The sequence below is a fragment of the Pristis pectinata genome, chromosome 28, assembly GCF_009764475.1.
Source record: "Pristis pectinata isolate sPriPec2 chromosome 28, sPriPec2.1.pri, whole genome shotgun sequence".
Classification (NCBI taxonomy): Eukaryota; Metazoa; Chordata; class Chondrichthyes; order Rhinopristiformes; family Pristidae; genus Pristis; species Pristis pectinata.
In genome coordinates, this window is record NC_067432.1 from 24,446,821 (window position 1) to 24,471,854 (window position 25,034).

Genomic DNA, 25,034 nt, shown 5'->3' on the forward strand with positions numbered 1-25,034 from the left:
GTGTGAATTGCAATAGAAATAAACATATACTAATTGGAGCAGATTCATGGAGATCTGAATACAGTGATGGCAATCACAGACTCTCCGACACAGATTAACTCTGATCTAGAGTCAGTAGTTAGGAGCTGGACGTGAAGTGAACTTAGAGACTCATTGTGATGTGAATTCCATGTGAGCGGTAATAGGAGCAGATGGGAACAGATCTGAATGGTTTTGTATAGGTCTGGATTCAATGTCAATGGAAGGTCAGAAAAGATTGGTTGTGATTAGGGTAGAGTGTTAGTTGTAACAGGAATAGGTCTGAATTAATTTTAAAAGATTCTCATTCTGGATTCAGTTCGTTCAAAAAGATGAACACAAGAAATGGGTGCGAGAGTCAGCCATACAGTCTCTTGAACCTGCTGCACCATTCAATAAGATCCTAATCTATCTGTTATCGGCCCCAACTCCACTCTCCTACCTGGTCTCCATGACCTTTCAGTCTAAAAATCTATCCATGAATATATTCAATGACTTCACCAACTACTCCTCTGGGATAAGGAATTCTAAAGATTCGCAGCCCTCTGACAGAAGAAATTCCTCTTCAGCTCAGCCTTAAATTGGTGACCCCTTATTCTGAAACTAAGTCCCCAGTTCTAGATTCCCCCATGAGGGAAAATATTCTCTCAGCATTGATCTTCACAATCTTCTATGTTTCAATAAGATAATAAAAAGAGATGTGAGTAGATCTTCAGATCTAGTATGGATGGCAAAAGAAACACATGGAAGAGATTTGCAACAATCTGTATTCTGTTTAAGGTTTAATAGAAACAGAACCTCCAGTTGAAGTAACCACCAAGTGTGTTTTTGCAAGGATTTACTTGATCCAATGCTCTTAAGTAAATAGCTATAATTATTGAGCAATCTGAGGTACTTCAAGAATAGTTAATATCCAAATCAATGGCATATGTACATAATGGGCCAAGGGGCTACCTTCTGTGCAATTGTTTGTTATTCTAAGAGTAGATATTTATTAAAAATGTGTTGGGAGTTGGATCAGACCTGGTGTTGCCAATACTGATACAAAGCCAAGTGGGAATACGAGATGAGGATGTTAAAAAGCTTCCGTAGCTTGAAGACAAGCAGAGTGAGTGGTCAACAACATGACGGATGGAGTATGTGGGAGGTCATCCTCTTTCTTAGAAAAGCAGAAATGCTGAGGTTTTTAAGTGGTTAGAGATTGGGCAATGTTCAAAGTGTCCTTGCACACAAATTACTGAGAAATAACTTACAAGTGCAGCAAGAAATTAAGAAGGCAACTGCTGTATTGGCCTTCATTGCAAGAGGTTTTGAGCACAAGTATAAAGACATCTTATCATATTGGGCTGTGGGAGACTGCACCTGGAGTATTGTGTACAGTTTTGGTCTCCTTACCTACAACAGAATATACTCACTATAGAGGCTGTGAAGAGTCAAAAGATAGGTTCCTGGGATGGTGGGCCTGTCATAAGAGGAGAAATTGAGTAGGCCTGAACATTGTTAATTAGAAATAACAAGAAAAAGGGATGACCTGATCGAAACTTAGAGGGCTTGACACGTAGATGCGGGAAGGATGTTTCCTCTTGGGCTAACATTCTCAGGCTAAGGGGTAGGGTATTTCTGGCCAAAGAATTCCAATCAGAGGGTGGTGAATCTATGGAATTCTCTATCCGGGGGCTGAGGTTTACTAATTGATCACATTCAAAGTAGAGATTGATAGATTTGTGGATATTAAAGGGATAATGGGATAGGACAGGAAATGTGGCACTGAGGTAGATCAGCTATGTTCTTGTTGAATGGTGAAACAAGTTTGATGATCCAAATGATCAACTCCTGCTCCTATTTCATGGACTCTTGTCTATATTTCTCACTGTCTTGGTAAAGCAGCCAGCGTAATCAAAGACCCCACCCACCCCGGACATTCCCTCCTCTCCCCTCTCCCATCAGGCAGAAGGTACAAAAGCCTGAAAGCACGTACCGCCAGGCTCAAGGACAGCTTCTATCCTGCTGTTATAAAACTATTGAATGGTTCCCCAGTATGATAAGATGGAGTCTTGACCTCATGATCTACCTTGTTAAGACCCTGCACCTTATTGTCTACCTGCACTGCACTTTCTTTGCAGCTGTGACACTTTATTCTGCATTCTGTATTGTTTTACCTTGTACTATCTCACTGTGTAAAGAATTGATCTGTATGAACAGTATGCAATACAAGTTTTTCACTGTACCTTGGTACAAGTGACAATAATAAATCAATTCAATTGCAATTCAATGTACAGAATAGAACAGGATCTTTCCATGCCAAGTATCCATCTCTTCACCAGCCTGTTAACGTAAACCAATGAGAGGAGGGATTCAAGGGTTCAGACAGAACATCAGATACTCCCAGGAAAGATGAATGGGCACAAAATGAGGAGACAACCCAGAGCCACAGGGAGAATTGACAACACGTGATTAGTGGAGGGGAGAAAATGTGTTCTGTAAATTTGGCAAACACTAACAAAAACTGGGAAAAATTTAGAAAAACTGCATGGTGTTAAGGAACTGAGGATGGTCTCTTTATAAATTCTTCTTACGTGTCATTCATGAACTGTGTGCCTGGATGAAGGTAAACGTCCTGAATCCCATCTTTCTTTAGTAGAAAGGGAATCATTTCTATAGATGAAGGATAATCCCAAATACATGTGTTTATGCTGGCTCCAAACTACTGATATATTGATGATTATGTTTACATGATTATAATTTTTTTAGTTACTCCTTGAAGCTTAAACTTATCAAGTTTTAGAATCTTTAATTGTAATGGGAGCAACAAGATGGTCATTCTGGGTGGAGATACCCTAGCCCTGTTCCATACTACAATCTTTCAGTAGGTTGGTTAGTTCAGGCAGCTTCTGTTGTGTTAAACTGCCAGCCTACATGAGTTTATAACTGTGCACTGTATCTGTGATGAGCAATACTTGGCCACAAATCTTTATTCTTACAGAAACTAGCAACTGGCCTTTGCAAATATTTTAGTTTTAAATCCACCTTCTGGCACATGAATGCTCAAATATGAGCAGCATGGCGCTGATACCCAAGTGGCAGCAGTGTATTTGAGAGCAGTGTAGAGCGATTGTTTAAACCTGCTCTGTCTGAGGTTTACCTCACCCCATCTCTTGTGTGGTTGTTTCTGTGAAGAACAATGCAGGTATGAGGGAAATAAGCATACATTTGAAAGTTTCCTTTTTGGAACAACTAAACAACCTATCAGTAACTGACAGAATTATTTTACAAATAGCATCATGTTAGCAGTAATACAATGTGAAGCTTTATCATTATGTCATTATAGACAGATAGCTGGACTCCTTTTTATCACTGGAGTATTGGAAAGATTACTGAATGTTTTTTTTCCCCGTGTCACCTCCCTTCAATCCTTTAGAAGGCCCTTTTTAAACAGCTCTTTGATTGTGGCTTCAGTCATCACCTTTCTCTGTCCCTCTCCATTGCTCCATGCCCAGATATTTTGTCTTTCTGAAATATTTTAGGACATTCTATTGCATTACAGACATAAGATAAGGGCAAGGTGTGACTGTTATTACAATGTGACAGTCTCTCATTTTATGTTGTAGATGTATATGTGTAAGAACAATGACACATAACTGAGAGCACAGATGGGTGCTTTAGTGTACTTGTGTTTGGGTGTAAATATTTCTGTGTGCATATATCCGTATATAATTTGAAAAACTTTATCCCCAAAAGGAGCCCCTATTTTAGTGTGTTTTCCATACCTTTCATGGAATTTCATCACAACAGGTGGTATTTGGGATCGGGTGTGTTGTTACATCCATGTCTGGCACTGAATTGTCCAGGAGAGTCTGCTGGACACTAAACAGGAGGAGAGGAGCCAGGAGAGAGAATTCTAAACATGAGAGTGATATTCACTTGGACTTGGTGTATCCTTAATGGGAATCTGCTCAGTGTTCCTACAGGCAACTTGTTAACCTTGGAGTACTGCGTGTACTTCTGGTCACCCTTCTACAGGAAGGATGTCATTAAACTGGAAAGGGTGCAGAAAAGATTCAAAGATGTTGCCTGGAATGGAGGGCTTGAGTTATAAGGAGAGACTGGAGAGGCTGGGACTGTCCAGGAGGTTGAGGGATGACCTTTCAGAAGTGTATAAAATCATGAGGGACATAAATACGCAAATGTTCAGTCCTGTTTTTTTCTAGGGTAGGGAAATCTAAAACTAGAGGGTATAGATTTAAGGTGAGGGAGAATGATTTAAAAGGAATCTGAGGGGCAACTTTTTCACACAGGGGCTGGTGGGTATATTGAATGAGCTGCCAGAGGAAGTGGTTGAGGCCGGTACAGTTACAATGTTTGAAAGACAGTTGGGCAGGTACATGGATAGGAAAGGTTTAGAGGGATTTGGGCCAAATGTAGGCAAATGGGACTAGCACATGTAGAAATCTTGGTCAGCGAGGGCAAGTTAGGCTGAAGGGCCTGTTTCCATGCTGTATAACACTCCAACTCTGAGTCTGGGTGGAAGCAGGGTCTAACTGAGGTTCCAAGGCAAGAGTGAGGTATGAACTTTAAAGAAAAGTCATTTTCTTTTCAGTTCTGTTTTCTTTTCTGTTCTACAAAGGCACTTGCAGGAGCAGTTATTTCTATTTTCAAGCAAGTGCGGCAACACATTTTCCATTCCCCTCCCACCCCTCTCCTATGTAGCTGAACATAGATGTGTACACATATATCTATGTGCCACATCATAGATCAGCTGCTGTCACCATTTCTCAATGTAGCATGCTCATCTCCATGTAAGAATTCATGGGGCTGGATTGGGCTGAGTTATGCTAGAGGTCTTGAACAGAGCTGCCAGAAATCAGCTGGTTCAGTGGTGATAAGTTCCATTCGGAGTTTCCAGATAGCCTGACTAAATTGGAAGCTTGAATCTGTCCTTTCAATCTACTGGTGAAAAATCGGTGTGCAATCCAATGGCAGAGGCCAGTCTCGTTGATGGAGCATCCAAGTCTTGATTAATATCAATGGGAATGGCAGGTTAATAGATAAATGGGAAAATATTACTATTTAAAATTATTTTGTGATAGTTCAATGTTTTTAATTATTTATATATTTTCATTTTTAGTAAACCTTTCTCAATTTTTTCTGTTATTGACTTTAGTTTGGATCATTTTAAATCTCTCAATATCAGAGATATTTAAAACCAATTAAAATCTATTGCAGGTCTCACAATTGGAATAGCTCCACCCCAAACTTTGCCAGCTGTCAGGGGCTTTTTGGTTGTTTCCTCCTACAGGAAGGGCATGATAGCTTAAAGAGGATGTGGAGCAGATTTTCTTTCCTCTGTTTAATTTACATTTGAAAGGGTCTGAATTGGTGCTGGAAGGAAACAGGGTGAGAGGAGGGAATCTCTGGCTTTTCCATTGGGAGAGTGAGGGGTAGGGTTGGAGAGTTAAGGTGATGGTGGCAGGGTAAAAGCAAGGGGAAGGTACAGGAGATGTATGGTTAGTTAGTACAGAAAGAGGTAGGAAATATCAACAGGTTTGAGGAAGGGTAGCTGGTGCGGTCAAGTCAAGTAATGTCAAGTTTATTGTCATATACACAAGTACAGTGAGGTACAGGTACAATGAAAACCTTGCAGGAGCAACATTGGCTCATAGATTCAGACAATGCACAAAACTTAAGTTGTACATGTTATAAAAGAAAGTGAAGAAAAACACTGTGCAAAATAAGATCTTGGTGCAAAAAATAATGCAATCATAAATAAGTCCATGGGAGTGCAAGAGGTGGTCTATAGTATCTCGTTGCTGAGGTAGTTAGGGTTGTGCAGGTTGGTTCAAGAACCTGATTACTGTAGGAAAGTAGCTGCTCCTGACTCTGGTGGTGTGGGACTTCAGGGGTCTTTACCTCCTGCCTAACAGTAGCAACAAGAAGAGGGCATTACCCGATGGTGGGGATCCTTGATGATAGCTGCTGCCTTCTTGAGGCAGCACCTCATGTAGAAGCTTTCAATGATGTAAGCAAAGATAAAGTGGTTGTGCTCATAACAGGAGCAAGCAAGTTAGTGGATGGAAGAGGAACTACTAAGGGGCCAAAGCTACTCCATTTCACAATGTTATCATTCATCACAGCCTTTGCCAATCATTGCATGCAGTGATGCAGGCTGTCTCACCCCCTCCTCCTTGAAATACGAAGGAGAGAATTAGTAGCAACCCTCGTCCCCTTAATTGTCCTGACACCTGCCAAGCCATGCCCCCAGACTTACTGCTGTCAGAACTGTCGAAGGGAATTCATCTTCACCTTTTCCTGTTATTGGAAAGAACGTGTGGAGGTGTTATCATGATTTTGCTTTTTCTAAAAAACACCTTCATCTGTATTGAGAACCCACAGATTCAAAAATGTAACGTGAATTGTTTCGTTTCTGTAATTGAGCTGAAGCTTTAAAGGGAAGGGTCCTTAACATTTTCACAACCAATCTCAGGAAGCTAAAGCCCTGGACAATGCAAGCAATTGGAACATGCTCCCTTAGCAGTGTATGTGCTCAAGGTGAAGTCCTTTCAGCAATGTTGGTTAGAAGATATCTTTATTTTTTGGGAAGTGGAGGACATGACTTCTAAAGATCCAACTTAGTAGCCATACATTCATTTTGAAACCAGACTAAAAGCAGATAACAGGAAACTGAAATGCTATTCCTCTTTTAATTGAGTTTCTGGACTTGTCATGTACAGTAGAGAATGAAGCAACCTTTGTACTACTGCCAGGTTAGTTCTACAGACTCCAGAACAGACATTAGTTCTTTATCTCCTACTCTATAACAATTTATTTATCTCGACATGTCTGGTTTCAGCCTAACCCCTCTCAGATAACGGTGTTGTTATAGAATGAAACCTGAAATGAAAGCTCGCGTATGGATGCACAGGGTTTGTACATTGCTCACACTGTTACCCATATTTGGTTGATCAACAGAAGCATTTTAAGTCTAAGAAGATGGCAGAGTTCAGTAAAGAATATCAATGGATCACTTGAGGGCCCCTACCTTATGATTAGAGTTAACACTACTTCATATAGTTAATTTACACAAAGTGCAGAAAATAAAATTGAACAGAGAGTAAAACACACTCTCCCATCACTATTGTTTGCTTTATTCCAATTCCCACTGCACATTGCTCATTGCATGTTTCACAGGGTCAAAGTCCTTGACACTTTAAACAGTGCGCTCAGCTGTTTCCTGCTTTCAGTGGTTTGAGTTGGCTGAAGGCTGGTTTCTGTGATGCTAGGACCTCAGGAGGAGCAGAGATGAGTCATCCATCTGATACTACTGGCTAAAAATTGTTCTGGCCGTCACTGGGCATGTTGATGAAGCTTCCACATTCCATTCGATGTTTTACTTTCCATCACCATTCACTACTGAATGTAAAAGGACCACAGAGCTTTGATCTAATTCACAGACTGTAGAATCACCTTGATGCATACTGCTTCCAGTATTCAGTAGCCATGCAGTCCTGTGTTGTAGCTTCACCCATTTGACACCTCAGTTTTAGGTATGCCCACTGCTAACCCCACAAGCTATTTCATTCCCTTGTTGGTTCCCTTGTTTAATGAGAATGGTAGTGAGGATCTCACTGGGTCATGAGCTTGCATATTGTGGTGGATTACCACTCTGCCACTGATTCACAGCGCCTCATTGGATGTCCAGTTTTGCGATGCTGGATCTGTGGTACTGATGATGGAACTTCATCTCCACAGGAGCTTACTCCCTCCGTTCTCTAGGATGGATGTCTCTGCGGCAGGTAGACCGGTGAGCACTGGTAGGCATGTTCCATCTGCTCCTGGCTGTCTGCCAGTTTTCAGAATCAGCCAGGTTGATCAGTCCAGGTGTTACTGAGCCTCCCCTGGGATTGTGCATTGAAATTCCTGCCCAAAGTACATTCCATTCCTTGCTACACCCTGTGCTTCCTCCAGATAGTGCTCAATAGGGAGGAGTACCAATTCATCAGTCAGGGAAAGGGAGTGTATGGCAGCCAGCAGGAGGTTTTCTTGTCTATGTTTGACCTGATGCTGAGATCCTTCAAGGGTCCCGAGGCAATGCCGAGCACTGCATGGTACGTTATGGTACTGCCCCTAACAAGCAATGGGGGCTGAGGTTTATCACATCTATATTTGCTCACAATCTCAGCTGAATACCTTCTATTAAACCTTTTAGTGTGCAGAGTCTATAAAACTGAGAGGTGATGTTACTGAAATATATAAGATCCTGAGGGGCCATGCCAGGGTTGGAGAATCTTGAATGAGCGCAACACAGTTACTAGATCATTTAAAACCACGGTGCATAGCAACTTCTCACAGAAGGTGGTGAATTCCTGGAATTCTCTAACCCAGAGAATTGTGGGGTATTTAAAGAGAAATCCGATAAATATTTGAAACATTGTGGAAATGCGAGCCAAGGGGAACTGGCAAGAAGGGGTGGTGATGCCTAGGGCAGATAAACCATGAGTATACTGAATGGTGGGGCAGGTTTGAGGGGCTGAATGGTCTTCCTCTGTGACGAGGCCATGCCAGCATCTTGTCCCTGGTTCTGGTTGTTCAACTGTACTCTGCAAATGTGGCCTCCTGTCCACAAACATCTCCTCAGACTCTCTCTCCACCTGGTCCAGATTGCTGAATGACTTGTGTAATGACTCCCCACCTTCAGACCTGGCTTCCTTTCCTGCCTTGTTTTCCACCTGCTGGGGAACAGGTGTTCTGTAGTCCAACCTCTCTCTTTTTGTACCACTTTAAAAAGGGAGCCCATCACCTCAGAGAGCTTTAGATCCCAATAATGGGTTAGTTTGGTTGAGCGAGGAGTTAAGCATTTAAAAATTGCAAAGTTACTTCAAACTAACCACTTCCAGTTTTAAAGACAAAGAAGTATGGGTGACTAACCCTCTTGGGTGTTGAGTCAGTTAGTTAAGGAGCTGTCCCTGCCTCTCCCAACTATCTCTGGAACACTATCTCCATCCCGCTGCACATCACATCCTACACATCCACCATCCATGACCTCTCCCACCCAGTCATATGACTTGTCAAACATTCCATACTTGATGCTCAGAGACTGCACCATCTGGAGTGTGGGCTTCTGCGCAGCAAGTCCTACGCTCCAATGGCGTTGCTTGTACTCGATTTTATAATAACTTGGTATGAAACTCAAACCATCAGTTTCACACTTCCAGTGTGTTTCTAGATGTTCTTGGTAACAGGCCTTACTGACAACTTTCCTGCTACAGAACCCGGTACTGCATGAACCTCCCTGAGCAACAGTTGTTTCTGTGTTACAGCTCATTACTTGTATTCTCAGCACATAGAAACAAATGTGAACTCAACCAACCCAGCAGGAGCAAGACGGAGAGAGGGGACTAGGAAGGGGAAGGCCTTAAAGTAGCACTGAGCCTTGTCGCCCTGTTGCTGTTGGAATTGCACTGGGGCCATTGTGTTCGTTGTGGTTGACTGCCAGAAACATACTGAAATTATGGGCAAATTTTGTCAAATGGAGGATAGGGGATTTACATTAAATTTCTTTTTTTGTAACCCCAGAAATGACAAGAGAATTGAAACAAAGGTTGATAAAATTCAGAGGTGGAGCTAATGTTATTGGAAAGTAAGATAAGCTAGAGGTGGAAATAATTTGGATGAGATTTCTTCTTTGGATGATGACAGTCTACATTGGAGGACAAATGAAACTTAAAGCTTAATTCATAAATTATTTAAACTAAGTGTAAATGGTTTTCACTTTTCAGAGCTAGAATTCTTGAAGTGTTACTGGCAAAAAAAGTACAATGGAATAAAGATATTAGGGAGAAACAATGTAGATTATCAAAAAGGAAATGACAGTGAGAAGCAAATGTAGAGTGAAACCACAGCATTAAAAACAGAATTGTGAAACATAAAAGAAAAATGAGGAAAATAACTATTGTGAAAGGAAGAAAGAAACTGAGAACTTAAGAGCCATCAAACTCAAGGAGCATCATTGTATACAAACTTAGTTTAGTGTCAGGGCTAAATAAACTTCTGTGGATTTGTCAAAACATACACACTTGGGAAAAATAATTGAATAGAAATGCTAATTTACAGGATCAATAATAACATAAAATGACAGAATGGGTAAATAACAAGGCAAGGGGGATATTCCTGCAGAAAGAGACAGAAACTTGCAGACAAATCGTGTGCATTTAGGGAACTGCAGTAGGCTTTATCTGCTCCATTTCCCCAAATGCATACAATTTGTCTGCAAGTTTGCCTCTAACTTTCTGCAGATAAACCCCACATTAGGAAGTACTGAGAAAATTGACCTTTGCTAATGGACAGGAACAGAAGTGTTGATGATCATGTTGAAGTACAAAAAGCCATTGAAATTATATCTGGCTACAATCTAAGAATCTCACCTGGTGCTGGATAGGTATTCCTTATAAAACACACAAAAAAAAACCAGAACGGTAATAGCAAAAGGCAGAATGGATAAAGGTGTACACTTAAAAGCAAGTTCATACATATTTCTTGTCTCAAACTGTAGAAACTTTGTAGCCTGATATTGGAAAAACAATGTTGTTCATATACTACAGAATATGTTATTAATAATAATAACAGAATGTCCTGCTTGAAATGGAAAACAGATAAAACTTGCATCTTCAAGGCCAAGAACCAATCACTCAGGCCAATCACCACTCTGAAATTTTACCCAAGGGCCATCTTGTGATCTCCCATGACACCAGACGTTTGTCAATGAGGCATAAGCAAAGAGCCTTCAATTGATCAAAGGAAAGAAAACCACAGAGCTGGGGACCATGGAGGTCAGATGAGCTACAAATCAGAGAACAAAGCTCCAGGGAATTTCATTCCATAGCCACCTGATCATGGAGCCCATTGTCTTTAGAATGATCCCTTCATCTCAATATCATTAATGATCATTACAAATGTCTTCTATGGAGCTAAAATCATTCCCTTCAGCAGCACCGCTCATCTGCAATCTTAAGACTTGTGCAGATCAGCTAATCTCTATAATAAATGGTACAACATGGTTTATAGGAGATGGTTCCCAGTTTTTCCTTTCTCTTTTCAAAAGGCTTATCAATGTCTACAGGCTGAAGCTAAAACAGTTGAATTATACATTGATGCAGTGAAACAAAAATATATATAAGGTTCCAAATAGTTAGCACAAACAAAGATAAATTCATTGTCTAGTTTTAGTTGTCTTGGTGTATTTGATTGTTGAATTGTGGGGGTTGAGCATCCCAGCATGTCTTAATAAAGGGCCAGTGTGTTTGAAGAATGGCACTGTAAATTGTGTTTCAGCAAAGGCACTGCAGGAGTTAAATATCTAGATGCCTTTGATCAGAATTTTTGCAAGGTTAAATACCCAGTGTGTTTGGACAATGGCAGAGCAGGTATTAACTAGGCCAAGGGGTTTGTTAGGGTTAATTCCACTGTTTCTTCCAACAATGGCACTGTGAGGATTAATTACCATGGTCCTTTTGAACAATAGCAAAGCAGGTGTGTTTGAACAAAAGCACTGTGGATTTTACACACCCAGGTGTGTTTCAACAATGCCCTAAACTGACACTGGCTCCTGATTAAGCAACACTCTCATCCTTGCTTTTGGTTCCCTCCTGGGAATGCCTATGCCTGTAATCACTTCCAGCCCCACAACCATCTGATATATCTACGTTCCTCCAGTTCTGGCCAATGCCCCCTAAACTAATTCAATCTGATTTAACAAAATTTTTCAAATGCACTGGGAATCTCCTCTCTTTTGTTGTGCCTGACCTCCACTTGAGGCTGTGCAGATATTTTGCTGTCCACTCTCTGATTTGCACAGTACTCAGTCAGTGCATCCAGTTGATCAATCGTCAGTACTTGGCTCTGTATTCCTTCATCAGCAGCTCTCCTTGGCACCAGAAGACAACTGAAAGCATTTCCGTTCCTATGGTATCTCAGCAATGGTATCTTGCATGCTTTCAAGGTCAAAGCCCATCATTGATCTTGCAGGGAACCATTTGAGGCACTGACTTCATTTCATGGAACAGGGAATTCAGGAGTTTGTGATCCATGTAAATGGTGAAGTGACATCTGTAAACATATCTATGGAACAGCTGCATTCCAAACATGGTGACTAAACATTCTTTATCTAGCTGAGAGCACTCTATCCCTGCTGCATTCAGCATTCTGCACATAAACCCTATTGACGTTTAAGAACCCTCTTCCATTCAATGGGACAACACAGCACCAACACCATAAGGTGATGCATTATCAGATGAGATTAATGCTCTGTTTATTGAGCGATGGCCTGACACATCAGTATACTGTAGCAATTCTTTGGAATTCTCTGCAGTCCAAATAGCTATTCACCTCAGCGTTAGGTGTTCTCAATGACTCAGACCCCACCATTCCTTAAAGAAGGGAATTGCAAAGATTCACAACTCTTTGCAAGAGGAAAGAAATTCCTTTCTACCTCTGCATTGATGAGTGACTCCTTATCCTGAAACTATTCCCTGGTTCTAGAGACCAGCACAATGTGAAATATTCTCTCAATATCCACCCTACCAATCTTCCTCAGAATCTAATAAGGTTCGATTAGCTTCATACTTCTAAACTCCAATGGTTGGAGGTCCAGAATGCTCAACTGCTCTTCATAAATTATGATTTTTTGCAACACTCTGTTCTGCATGCTGTATTGTGCAATCTAGATGAAAAACACGATGATGCTGGAGGAACTCAGCAGGCCAGGCAGCATCCATGGAGCAAAGCAGGCAGTCAACGTGTCGGGTCAGGACCCTTCTTCAGGACTGAAGATAGGAAAAGGGGAAGCCCAATATATAGGAGGGAAAAGCGGAGCAGTGATAGGTGGACAAAAGATGGGAGGCGGGGTGGGCACAGGGAGGTGATAGGTAGATGCAGGTAAGAGATAGTGATCGGCAGGTGTGGAGGAGGAGGGGAGAGCAGACCCACCGGGGGATGGGTCAAAGGTAAGGTGAAAAAAGGAGGTAGAAAAACGAGAGAGGCTAGGAAAAGGAAGAAAAGAAGAGGCATGGTGGGGGGGGGGGGTGTGGGAGGGAAGGGAAGGGGTGTGGGGGTTACTTAAAGTGGGAGAATTCAATGTTCATGCCATCAGGCTGCAAGGTTCCAAGGTGGAAAATGAGATGCTGTTCCTCCAGTTTGCATTTGGACTTCTCGCAGTGGAGGAGGCCAAGGACTGACATTTCTGTCATGGAGTGGGACGGGGAGTTGAAGTGACTGGCAATGGGGAGATGCAGATCGCGGTTATGGACAGAGCATTGGTGTTCTACGAAACAGTCACCTAGTCTGCGTTTGGTCTCACCAATGTAGAGGATGCCACACATTGGAGCACTGAATGCAGTAGATGATATTAAGGGAGGTGCAGGTAAATCTCTGCCGCACCTGAAAGGACTGTTTGGGTCCCTGGATGGAGGTGGTGTAGGGGCAATTGTTACACCTATGGCGGGGGCCGTGGAAAGTCCTCGGAGCGGGACGGGTAGGGAAGGAGGAGTGAACTAGGGAGTCGCGGAGAGAGTGGGCCCTGCAAAAGGCTGAAGGGGGTGGAGAGGGAAAGATATGCTTGGTGGTGGAGTCCTGTTGGAGATGGTGGAAGTGGCGGAGAATGATGTGTTGGAGACGTAGGCTGGTAGAATGAAATGTGAGGACAAGGGGGACCCTATCCCTGTTGGGTCTGGGAGGTGTGGGAAATGGCAGAGATGCGGGTGTGAGCTCTCTTGAACACAATAGGGGAGAAGTCATTGTTAGTAAAGAAGTTGGACATCTCTGTTCTGGAATGGAAAGCCTCATCATGGGAGCAGATGTGGCAGAGGTGGAGAAATTGAGAGAAAGGGATAGCCTCCTTGCAAGAGACAGGGTGAGAGGAGCTGTAATCAAGGTAGCTGTGGGTGTCAGTGGGTTTGTAGAAGATGTCAGTGGATAAGGAGTCTCCTGAGTTGGAGATGGAAAGATCGAGGAAGGAGAGAGAGGTGTCAGAGATAGTCCAAGTGAATTGGAGAGCAGGGTGAAAATTAGTGGCAAAATTTATGAAACTGTCGAGTTCTGCATGGGTGCCAGGTGTGGCACCAATGCAGTCGTCGATATAGCGGAGAAAGAGTTGAGGAATGGAGCCGGAGTAGGCTTGGAAAGAGAATGTTCAACATAGCTGATGAAGAGGCAGGCATAGCTGGGACCCATGTGAGTGCCCATGGCTACCCCTTTGTCTGTAGAAAGTGAGTGGAATTGAAAGAGAAGTGGTTAAGGGTGAGGACAAGTTCAGCCAGGTGGAGGAGAGTGTTAGTGGAAGGGGACTGGTTCTGTCTCTGGTCAAGAAAGAAGCGGAGGGCGGTGAGGCTGTCATGATGGGGAATAGAGGTATATAGGGACTGGACGTCCATGGTGAAGATGAGGTTATGCGTGCCAGGGAACTTAAAGCTATAGAAGAGTTGGAGAGTGTGTGATGTGTCACGGACATAGGCGGGAAGGGATTGGACCGGAAATAGTGTCCAGGTACGAGGATACAAGCTTAGTGGGGCAAGAACACCCCCCCAACCATGTCTCGTCTTTTCTTCCCTTTCCTAGCCTATCTCTGTTTTTTCCACCCCCCCCTTTTTTTCCTCCTTACTTTTTGACCCATCCCCTGGTGGATCTGCTCTCCCCTCCTCCCCAGCACTTGCCTATCACTATCTCTTACCTGCATCTACCTATCACCACCTTGTGTCCACCCCGCCTCCCCTCTTTTGTCCACCTATCACTGCTCTGCTTTTCCCTCCTATATATTGGGCTTCCCCTTTTCCTATCTTCAGTCCTGAAGGGTCCTGACTTGAAACGTTGTCCACCTGCTTTTCTCCACGGATGCTGCCTGGCCTGCTGAGTTCCAAAAAACATGATAATAACAATATTATCATGTTTTTTGGTATTGATTTATTATTGTCACTTGTACCAAGGTACAGTGAAAAACCTGTCTTGCATGCCATTCATACAGATCAATTCATTACACAGTGCATTGAGGTAGTACAAGGTAAAAACTAACAGAATACAGAGTAAAGTGTCACAGCTACAGAGGAAGTACAGTGCAGGTAGACAATAAAGTGCAAGGTCATAACAAGGTAGATTGAGGTCAAGATTCCATCTCAACATATAAGGGAACCGTTCAATAGTCTTATAACAGCAGGATAGAAGCTGTCCTTGAGCCTGGTGGTACGTGCCCTTCAGCTTCTGCATCTTCTGCCTGATGGAAGAGGAGAGAAGAGAGAATGTCCTGGATGGGTGGGTGGGGTCTTTGATTATGCTGGCTGCTTCACCAAGACAGCGAGAGGTATAGGCAGAGTCCATGGAGGGGAGGCTGGTTTCCATGATGTACTGGGCTGTGTCCACAACTCTCCTGCAGTTTCTTGCGGTCCCGGGCAGAGCAGTTGCCGTACCAAGCTGTGATGCATCCAGATGGGATGCTTTCTATGGTGCATCGATAAAAGTTGGTGAGTGTCAAAGGGGACATGCCAAATTTCTTTAGTCTCCTGAGGAAGTAGAGACACTGGCGAGCTTTCTTGGCCGTGACGTCTACGTGGTTGGACTAGGACAGGCTGCTGGTGATGTTCAGTCCTCAGAACTTGAAGCGCTCAACCCTCTCAACCTCAGCACCATCGATGTAGACAGGAGCATGTGCACCACCCCTTTTCCTGAAGTCAATGACCAGCTCTTTTGTTTTGATGACATTGAGGGAAAGGTTGTTGTCATGATACCATCCAAATATTCTAGCATCTACGGTCCTTGGTTTCTCTAGTATTGTGCATTCTGTTTTTATTTCTACTACTTCAATGTGCTTGTGTATGGCATGATCCCTCCGGAGGGCATGCAAACAAAATCTTTTCACTGTATTTCACTAAGTGTGACAATAACAAACCTATAAAGCGACCATTCCTTCATTCCAGGAATCAACCTAGTGAACTCTATCTGCACCTCCTGCAACATAAGAGTATCCTTCCTCATATATGGAGACTGAAAATCAGGTGTGGTCTCACCAGCTCACTGTAAAATTGCATCAAAACCTCCCCACTTTCATACAACATACCTGTAGCATTGCATTATCCATGCTAATTAATTGTTGTATCTGCATGGCAACCTTTTGTGGTTCATGAAATAGAACCTTCCGATCTCTTTCTACCACAATATTGTGAATTCACCCTCCATTTAATTTGACTTCTCCTTCCTTCTAAAGTGGATAACCTCACATTTTCCTTCATTATACCCCGCTTGCTAATTCCTTACCCACTCACTTAGCCTACCTATATCCTTTAATTACCCAGTGGCATTCTGTCTAGTTGCCTGGCACTACAATGAGTTTTCACCTTCATCCCTTTGAGCCAATCCATAAACCAAGCCAAGACTTCCCTTAACTTTGCCTTACATAAATGTTACTGGCAATACTATTATTGGTTTTCCACCAATCTGTGACTTGTCTTTTCAACAGATTTTCATCAATAACGAATGGCATGAATCTGTGAGTGGGAAAAAATTCGCTACCTTCAATCCTGCATCAGGAGAGAGAATTTGTGATGTTGAGGAAGGTGATAAGGTAAATGTTTCATTTTTTAAAAAGTTGTTTGAATATTTCACAATGTCAGTTTTGTTGTTAATTTTTAGATGGAGGAAAAGCACAGTGCTGCTCTATGTAGTCTTGTTTGCATGTTGACAGCTTGGTATTTCCAAGGATATTCTGGACCTGGTCATTGAGGGTTTCTAACACAACTGATTAGTATCAGTCACTACCTCCAACCTTTTATAGGTTGTCTCATCCAGTCTGAGTATTTCTGTCACTCATTGCCTACTTGTGTTACATACCTATTCACACCATTGCATTCTGAGTGGTTGTTGCAGAACACGTTTGTGAATCTGAAACAACCCGTCACAGTGCTGTGTTAAGTCAACCCAAATGTCAAGAGTTGCATTCTATCCTACTATTAACTAGGAAAATAACTAACCAAACATAAGCTGAATTATAAGTAAAGATCTGAAGCAGTTATCCCTATTTCCTCGCAATCTTTGGTTTATTTTCCTCTCTAATCCTGTCATCGCTCTCCTTTCTCTCCTTTCAATGATAACACTGAACAGTAACCTTTCCTGTACCTTCTCCTACAGGTGTTCAGCCTGGAGCTGGCTGCACGGTAAAGTAATTGAGTCTTCAACCAGTGGACAGATACTTCAAAGGTTGGGTTTTCAGTGTATGAAAAGGTTAAAGTCACACACTCAGAAAATACGACTCTAACTTATGTTATTTGACAGATCGAGGAATTGAGGGTTATGGGGAACTCACACAGGAGAGGAGTTGAAGTCAGTGTAGATCATCCTTGATCATATTCAATAGTGGGGCAGGCTCGAAGGATTGAGTGGCCTACTCCTGCTCTTATTTTCTTATAGACACGAGAGACTGCAGATGCTGGAATCTGGAATAAATAAACAAACTGCCAGAGGAACTCAACGGGTCAAGCAGCATCTGTGGGGGGTGAGGAGGAATTGTTGACTTCTTGGGTCAAGACCCTGCATCAGGACACTTAGTTGCCTGTGTTCTTAGAAATATAGAAAACCTACATCACAATTCAGGCCCTTCGGCCTACAAAGTTGTACAGAGCATGTCCCTACCTTAGAAATTACTAGGCTTACCCATAGCTCTCTTTTTCTAAGCTCCATGTACCTATCCAAAAGTCTCCTGAAAGACCCTATCGTATCTGCCTCCACCACCATTGCTGGCAGCCCATACCACGCACTCACCACTCTCTTGTGTGCTTTGTTCCTCAAAAAATGCTCCAGCCAATTTAAGACAAGTTTTTCACTGTACCTCGGTACAAGTGACAATAATAAACCAATACCAATACCTCTCATGGGATGTTTGTTGCTGGTGAGGTCAGCAGTTATCATTGATATCAAATACCTTTGAGAAGGTCGTGGAAAGTGTCACTTTTCAACCCCAACAGTTCTCCTGGTGAAGGTACCCCCACGTTGTTATTGGGTTTAGAGTTCTGGGATTTAGACCCAGCAATGAAGAAGGAATGACAGTTCCAAGCCAGGGTGGTGTATGACTTGGAGGGAAATTTGTTCATGTGGCAAAGGTTGTATATTTGAGAAATTATGTCTCGGCCCGTCCTAAGCCTTGGCGACTAATGCCAATGCACTTTGTAAATGGCGCGCACTGCAACCACAGTGCCCTAAGGACAAAGACTTCTTTGAGTAATCTATTTTGGAAGAAGCTGAGCTGTGGTTGGGAGCTGCTGGGGAATGGTAATTGTGTGAAGGAGCTTGTCTTGTTTGTGACAGCCATGTTTCTGTCAGAGACCTCCTATACATATGTAATACCTGTAAATGCCATGACCTATAAAGCAGGTGTAACCAGCTCCAATTTCACCCCCTGACAGTCTCTCAGTGTCACTGAGTTTGTCTGTTCACAGCTGCACTTCTCCACTTTAGGCACATTACTGAAGTTGATTTTAGGTTGCATGACTTGAGTTAGAACTGGAAAGGGCACTTCCAGGCTCTGAATAATAATTATAAAAATATAATCACTAAAAATATTGTTCATTGCTGGCCTTTTCAAAAGAACTGGTTTGTCCTGTTCTAAATATGTAGCACTTTGTACAGATGGTTAATTTTTAGTAAAGCCATGTTCAAAATGAACAAAGCTCCAAAAAGTGTGTTGTGACGCAATTGTTTATTTTCTGTAATAAGCAGGAGTTCCCAGTGCTTTCCAACTCTCACTCCTCTCTTTTGCTGAGCAAGATTTCATGTAAGGATATATTGAAACTGTTCCAGCATTAAACTGTGAAAACAAACACAAAGGGGGAGCTTTTACTCCACAAGTGATTCTCCAGATATGTGTGCAGCACTGACCTCATTAATGATCTCACCATGACTTAGAGAGAGAGAGAGAGAGAGTGCAGAGTAAAGTTTGCACAGCTTGATTAGAGGGGGACATTTATTTTTTTTAATGTGCAAAACCCAGACCAAGAGCTCCAGAATTTGGTTCTAAACCAAAAAAAATATGCTCAGCAGGTTTCTGGTGCTGAAAGTTGTTCATCTTAATGGAAAAGCAAGCATCAAAATGAGTTATTACTTGTGCCACATGAAAGATCTTGTAACCTTGGAATGCATTCCAAGCTGGGTAATTCAGACCGCCACTTCTGCAAATCTTACCTCTGTGGAATCTGAGAGAGGTTTACTTAGTTATTAACAGCTGCATATTACATAAATGTTTTGTATTTTTGGGTCTTTTGTTTCATTCATTTTCAGGATCTGGGTATTGCTGGCAAGGCCGGTATTTACTGTCCATTCTGAACTGGGGTTGGGCTGCCTCTTCAAATTCCACCAGTCATTCTGGTGAAGGTCCTCCCACATGGCTATTGGAGAGCAAGTTCCAGGATTTGGACCCAGTGACTATGAAGAAATGGCATTATATTCCCAGATGGAATGGTGTGTGACTTGGGGAGGAACCTGCAGATGATGATATTACCATGTGCCTGCTGCCCTTGCCCTTCCTGGTGATAGAGGACTTGGGTGTGGACAGGTTGTCTTGGGGTAACTAGGCGATTAACTGTAGATGGTAAACATTGCACTCACTGTGTGCCAGTAATGGAGGGAATGAATGATGAGAAATGGGTGCCAGTTTATGCTTTGTCCTGGATGGTGCCAAGCTTCTTAACAGTTGTTGGATCTGTACTCTTGCAGGCCAGAGGACAGTATTCCATCCCATTCCTGGCTTGTGCCTTGTAGATGGCAAAAAGACACTGTGATGTCAGGAGGTGAGTCCCTCACCACAAGATACAAAGGCCCTGACTTGTTCTTGCAGCCACTGTATTGCTGTGGCTGGTTTAGTTGAGTTTCTGGTCAAATGTGACCACTAGCATATTGATGGTAGAGGACTCAGTGATGGTAATGCTACTGGATACGAAGGGAGGTGATTAGGTTCTCCCTTGATGGAGTAGTCATTGTCTAACATTTTTTTATGGTGTGAATGTCACATGCTTCTTATCAGTCCATGTCTAAAAGTTGTCCGCATCTTGCTACATTTCCTGTGGAGTTGTGAATGGAATTGAACATCCTCAAAATGACCTTAAGGTCATTGATGAAACTGCTGAAACTGGCTGGGCCTAGGACACTGCCCCGAGGGACTCCTGCTGGGATATCTGATGCTGGGATAGTTGACTTCCAACAATCACAACCACCTTTCTTTGTGTGTGGTGTGACTTCAACGACTGGAGTATGTTCCCTTTGATGCCCACTGACTTAAGTTTTACCAGGGCACTTTGATGCTATGATTGGTCAAATGCTGCCTTTTTGTAAAAGGCACTCACATTCACATTACCTCTGGAATTCAGCTCTCCGTTCCATGTTTGGACCCAAGTTGTGATGAGTTCTGGAGCTGATTGGTCCCACTGACCAATTTATTCGTGAGAAAGTGCCACTTGATGGCACTGTCGATGACAACTTCCATCACTTGATGATGATTTAGGGTTGGCTGACTGGGTGGGAATTAACCAGACTGGATTCATCCTATCTTTGTGAACAGGACACAGTCGACACCAGTGTTATTGTACTGGAACAACATGTCTAGGTGCAGTTCTGTAGTTCAGGTCTTCAGTACTACAGCTGGGATGTTGTCTGGTCCTGTAGCCTTTGCCGTATTCAGTGCTTTGAGCTGTTTGTTGAAATCACGTGCAGTGAATTGAATTGGCTGAAGACTGGCTTCTGTGGTTTTGGGGATCTTGGTCAGGAGCTGAGGTGGAGCATCCATTTGCCATTTGTGGTTGAATGTGGTTATGAATGCTTCAGCCTTGTCTTTACCACTCACATGTTGGCCCCACCATCACTGAGCATGGGGGTGTTCCCTTCTTCCCATTACCTGGTTATCTTTCCAGTACTATTCATGACTAGATACGGTAGGACCACAGAGCTATGATCTGGTCCACTGGTTATGCGATTACTTGGCTGTCTGTTTACTTGGCACACTGTTTCTACAGCTGACTATACATGTAATCCTGTCTTGCAGATTCACTAGGTTGGCAGCTCATCATTTTTGGATATGCCTGGCACTGCTCCCAGCTTCTATTTGAACTAGGGTCTGATCCTCTGGCTTGACGAGAATGGTAGAGTGAGGGATTTGCTGGGCCATGAGGGTACAGATTGTGGTGGTGGATGTTTCTGCTGCTGATGGTCCACAGCACCTCATGATGTCCGGTTCTGAGCTGCCAGATCTGTCCCAAGTCTATCCCATTTAACCTGATTTTAGAGCCACACAACACAATGGAAGGGGTTCTCATTGTGAAGACAGGATTTTGTCTCCTCGAAGAATGTGCAGTGATTACTTTCACTAATGCTATCATGGACAGATGCATCTGCCACAGGTAGATTCATGAGGATGCGTTCCAGTAGGTTTATCCCTCACGTTGTTTCGTTCATTACCTCCCACAACCCAGTCTGACAGCTTCATCAGTTGTGCTACCAAGCTGCACTTGGTGATGGATATTGGTCCCCACCCGGAGAACATTCTGTACCTTGCTACTTTCAGTGCTTCTTCCAAGTGTTGTTCAACATTGGAGGAGCACTGATTCAACAGCTGAGGGGGGAAAGTAGGTGGTAATGAGGAGGAGGTTTCCTTGCCTGTGTTTGACCTGATGCCACAATAATTCATGGGGTCTGGAGTTAGAACCATAGAGCACAGAAGCACATCCTTTGGCCCACCATATCCATGCTGACCATTAGGTACCCAACTATATTATTCCCATTTCCCAACACTTGCCTTCTATACCTCGGTGAGTCAAGTGCTCATGTTAATGCTGAGGACTCCAAGAATTACTGCTTCCCCCTTGTATACCACTGTCCACCACCTTTGGCGGATCTTTCCACCTGGTGAGACATGATTGCGGTGGAGGAGTCTGACATATTGCCTGTAATGTGAGTACGACCGTGTCAGTTTTTGGGACAGCTCTCCAGTTTAGGCAGAATTCCCCTGATGCTTGCAAGGACATGGGCTAGGAATGACTTCTCCATGTCCAATTTTGGTACCTGGGTCGATGCCAGGTGGTCCATCCAATTTTATTCCTTCTCTGTTTGAACGTTGTGGTGGTGATACAGCAGTGCAGTTTGTGAGGACTTCTAAGAGTCAATCATGTGGAGTGGGTCAGGAGTCATGTACAGTCCAGACTGAGTAGTATGGCAGGTTCCTTCCCCTAAAGGGCATCAGTGAACCACATGGGTTTTTGTGACAATCCATAGATCACAAGATCACAAGACAAGGGAGCAGAAGCAGGCCATTCGGCCCATCGAGTCTGCTCCAAGGAAAAGGGAAAAAGAGAAATGGGGAATGGGGGGGGGGGGGAGAAACCTATTCTAATCCTAATTTCCAGCCTTATCCCCATATCCCTTGATACCCTGACTATTTAGATATCTATCTATCTATCTCCTCCTTGAACGCCCCCCACTGATCCGGCCTCCACTGCTGTACGTGGCAAGGAGTTCCACAAATTCACCACCCTCACCACAGTCATCATTTTCATTGTTATTAATGACTCACTGCTATGGTGAGACATGAATTCGGATCTTTGGAATACCAGTCCAGTAACGTAACTGCTGTACCTCACAGTTCCCCATTCCCGCACTCCCCAACAGCCAGCTGAGGCCCCACTTCCACGCTCCCCAGCCACTGGCCGAGGCCCCATTCCTCACACTCACTGTCCACTCACAGGGGTCCTGGTTCCAGCACTTGCTTTAAACTTACTTGATGGTGTTAGCCCTCCTTCCTTGAAACTTACAGGCTTCACTGAAATGTTAGTGTGTAACATTCTTTTAAAAAAGTGAATTAGTGTATAATAAAATCACATCCAACAGTCTGGAAGATGTGCTGGTCAGGCACCACCTAATCCCGAGTGTGCTGGATTGACAGAGTTTTACAGAGAGTATATGATTTGTGTGAGGTAATGCTTCTACATTCACTGGTTGTTCCTCAATACAGGATCTATACTGAGTCCAGGAATGCTGGTTCTTTGTAGTTAGGCCTAACTCACTTGCAGAGATGGGCAGCCAATGAAATATTGTGCTGGAGTTGGTTTGGAAAGATCCAGTTGTAGAAATGATACCCTACTAAAGGGGGGGGGGGTGCAAGAATAGGGAGAATTGGAGCAGTGTGCACAAACATTTTCAGTGGCGTGACACTTAAACAAGGCAATTAATAAAGCACACGGGATCATGGACTTTGCAATAGGAGACTTGGATCTAGAAATTCTTTCATGCACTACAGGGTAAAGGTGTGTTTTGTGAAGGAATGTAATCATTAACTCAGTTGCTGAGTGTGATCATGCACACACCACAATGGGTCACGGGGACTGCTGCATTTGTTTCTGGTTCAACATGGGTATAAATGCACAGAATTTACGAACTTAGGAGTTAGGAGTAGGAATAGGCCATTCAACTACGCCCCCCACCCCCCCCCCCTGTCTGTTTACTATTTAAAAAGACCATGGCTGATCTGACTGCAATCTCAACTCCACATTCCCACCTGTAGCGATAACTTTTCACCCTCTTGCTTATCATGAATCAATCTTCCTCTGCCTTAAAATATTCAGAATCTGGACCTTTGAGGAAGAAAGTTCCAAAGACCCATGATCCTCTGAGAAAGAAAAATCCCCTCACCTCCGTCTTAAGGAGGTGACCCTTTATTTTTAAACAGTGATCCTTTGTTCTAGATTTTCTCACAGTAAAAGCATCTTCTCCACATTCATCTTGTTGAGACGTCTTAGGATCTTGTATCTTTTAATCAGGTGTTCTAAGCTCCAGTGGATACAAGCCCAGACTGTCCAACCTTTCCTTGTAAAACAACTGGTCTATTCCTGGTATTAGTCCAGGAAACCTTCTCCGAACTGCTTCCAAAGCATTATCATTCATTCTTCAATAAGGAGACCAATACCGTACACTGTTCACTACTGTACGCAATACTTTAGACATGGTCTCGGGGAAATGTCCAGAAGTGCAGAGTGATGTCAAACATTGCGCAGTACATCTTTTGACATCACTTACACATCATGTGTATCCTGCAAACAGTGAGAGGTGGAGACTGCTTTGGTGTGGCTTAAAGAGGACACGTCTGGTGCTTGAACCCTCCTACAGGCAGTACCACCCAATGGTCCCTACCATGTGACCTGCAATACCTGACCCACCTGACTCCCTCAGCAATCTCCACAATGCCGTAATTGAATATTGCCGGAGGCATTGATCATGTTTTGGTTACCACCACCCCACCTAAAATCACTTGTTAATGAAGCCTTCAGAGGTGTGGAATAATTACTAGACTACAAAAACTGGAACAGTGTGCTAAACCTATACCTGCAGTGAATGTACCTGGAACCAACTTGCCATTCACATACTTCCATATGTTTTGATAGGTCTCTCGAAGTAATCATTTAGTCATTGTGAATCTCCCTGTATTTGGTGACTTTGCCTTGCACATTTGACAGACTGTATGTGATGACAGTAAATTTCCCAGATAATTCTTAATACCTGGCCACTGGACAAAGCTACTGCAATTTCTACCACACTGGGACATTCTGTCTCTACATAAGATTTCTCTGCTCAGTATACTGGCGATGACTATTCTATCTCTTCACTTCAGGCATCCTTGATCAATGAAGTTGCGTCTTTGGTGATAAACTGGTTGCATATTCACAATTGGACATTTGTCTGAATTGGCCCTTGAAGGGTTGCTCAGAGATTCAGATTTCGGAAGGCTTCCTTCTGCATTTTTTAATGACTTTTGGTGTTGTGGCTGGAAAGTTACTATCCACTTATATTAAGGTAAAGACTGTCCGATATCAGAAACTTCTTGTGGGCTGGATAAAGAAACAGCAATTGTGTTTTGTTTGGGAGACCGAGTCTCAGTAGTCTAGCCACACTGGGATAGAAGCTTTGCCCATTTCTGCTTCCTAGATGTTTTCGTGTTTGGAATCACCAATATT

At 43.1% G+C, this 25,034-nt stretch overlaps 1 protein-coding gene across 2 annotated transcripts in view; it reads left to right on the forward strand.

The window, feature by feature from the left end:
• Nucleotides 1-25,034, forward strand: part of aldh1a3 (aldehyde dehydrogenase 1 family, member A3) — a 97,431-nt gene that overhangs the window by 8,940 nt on the left and 63,457 nt on the right. For both annotated transcript variants that reach the window (XM_052040410.1, XM_052040411.1), the window contains exon 2: nt 16,511-16,615. In XM_052040410.1, the coding sequence (XP_051896370.1) occupies nt 16,511-16,615 (105 nt within the window). The remainder of the gene's footprint in view (nt 1-16,510; nt 16,616-25,034) is intronic.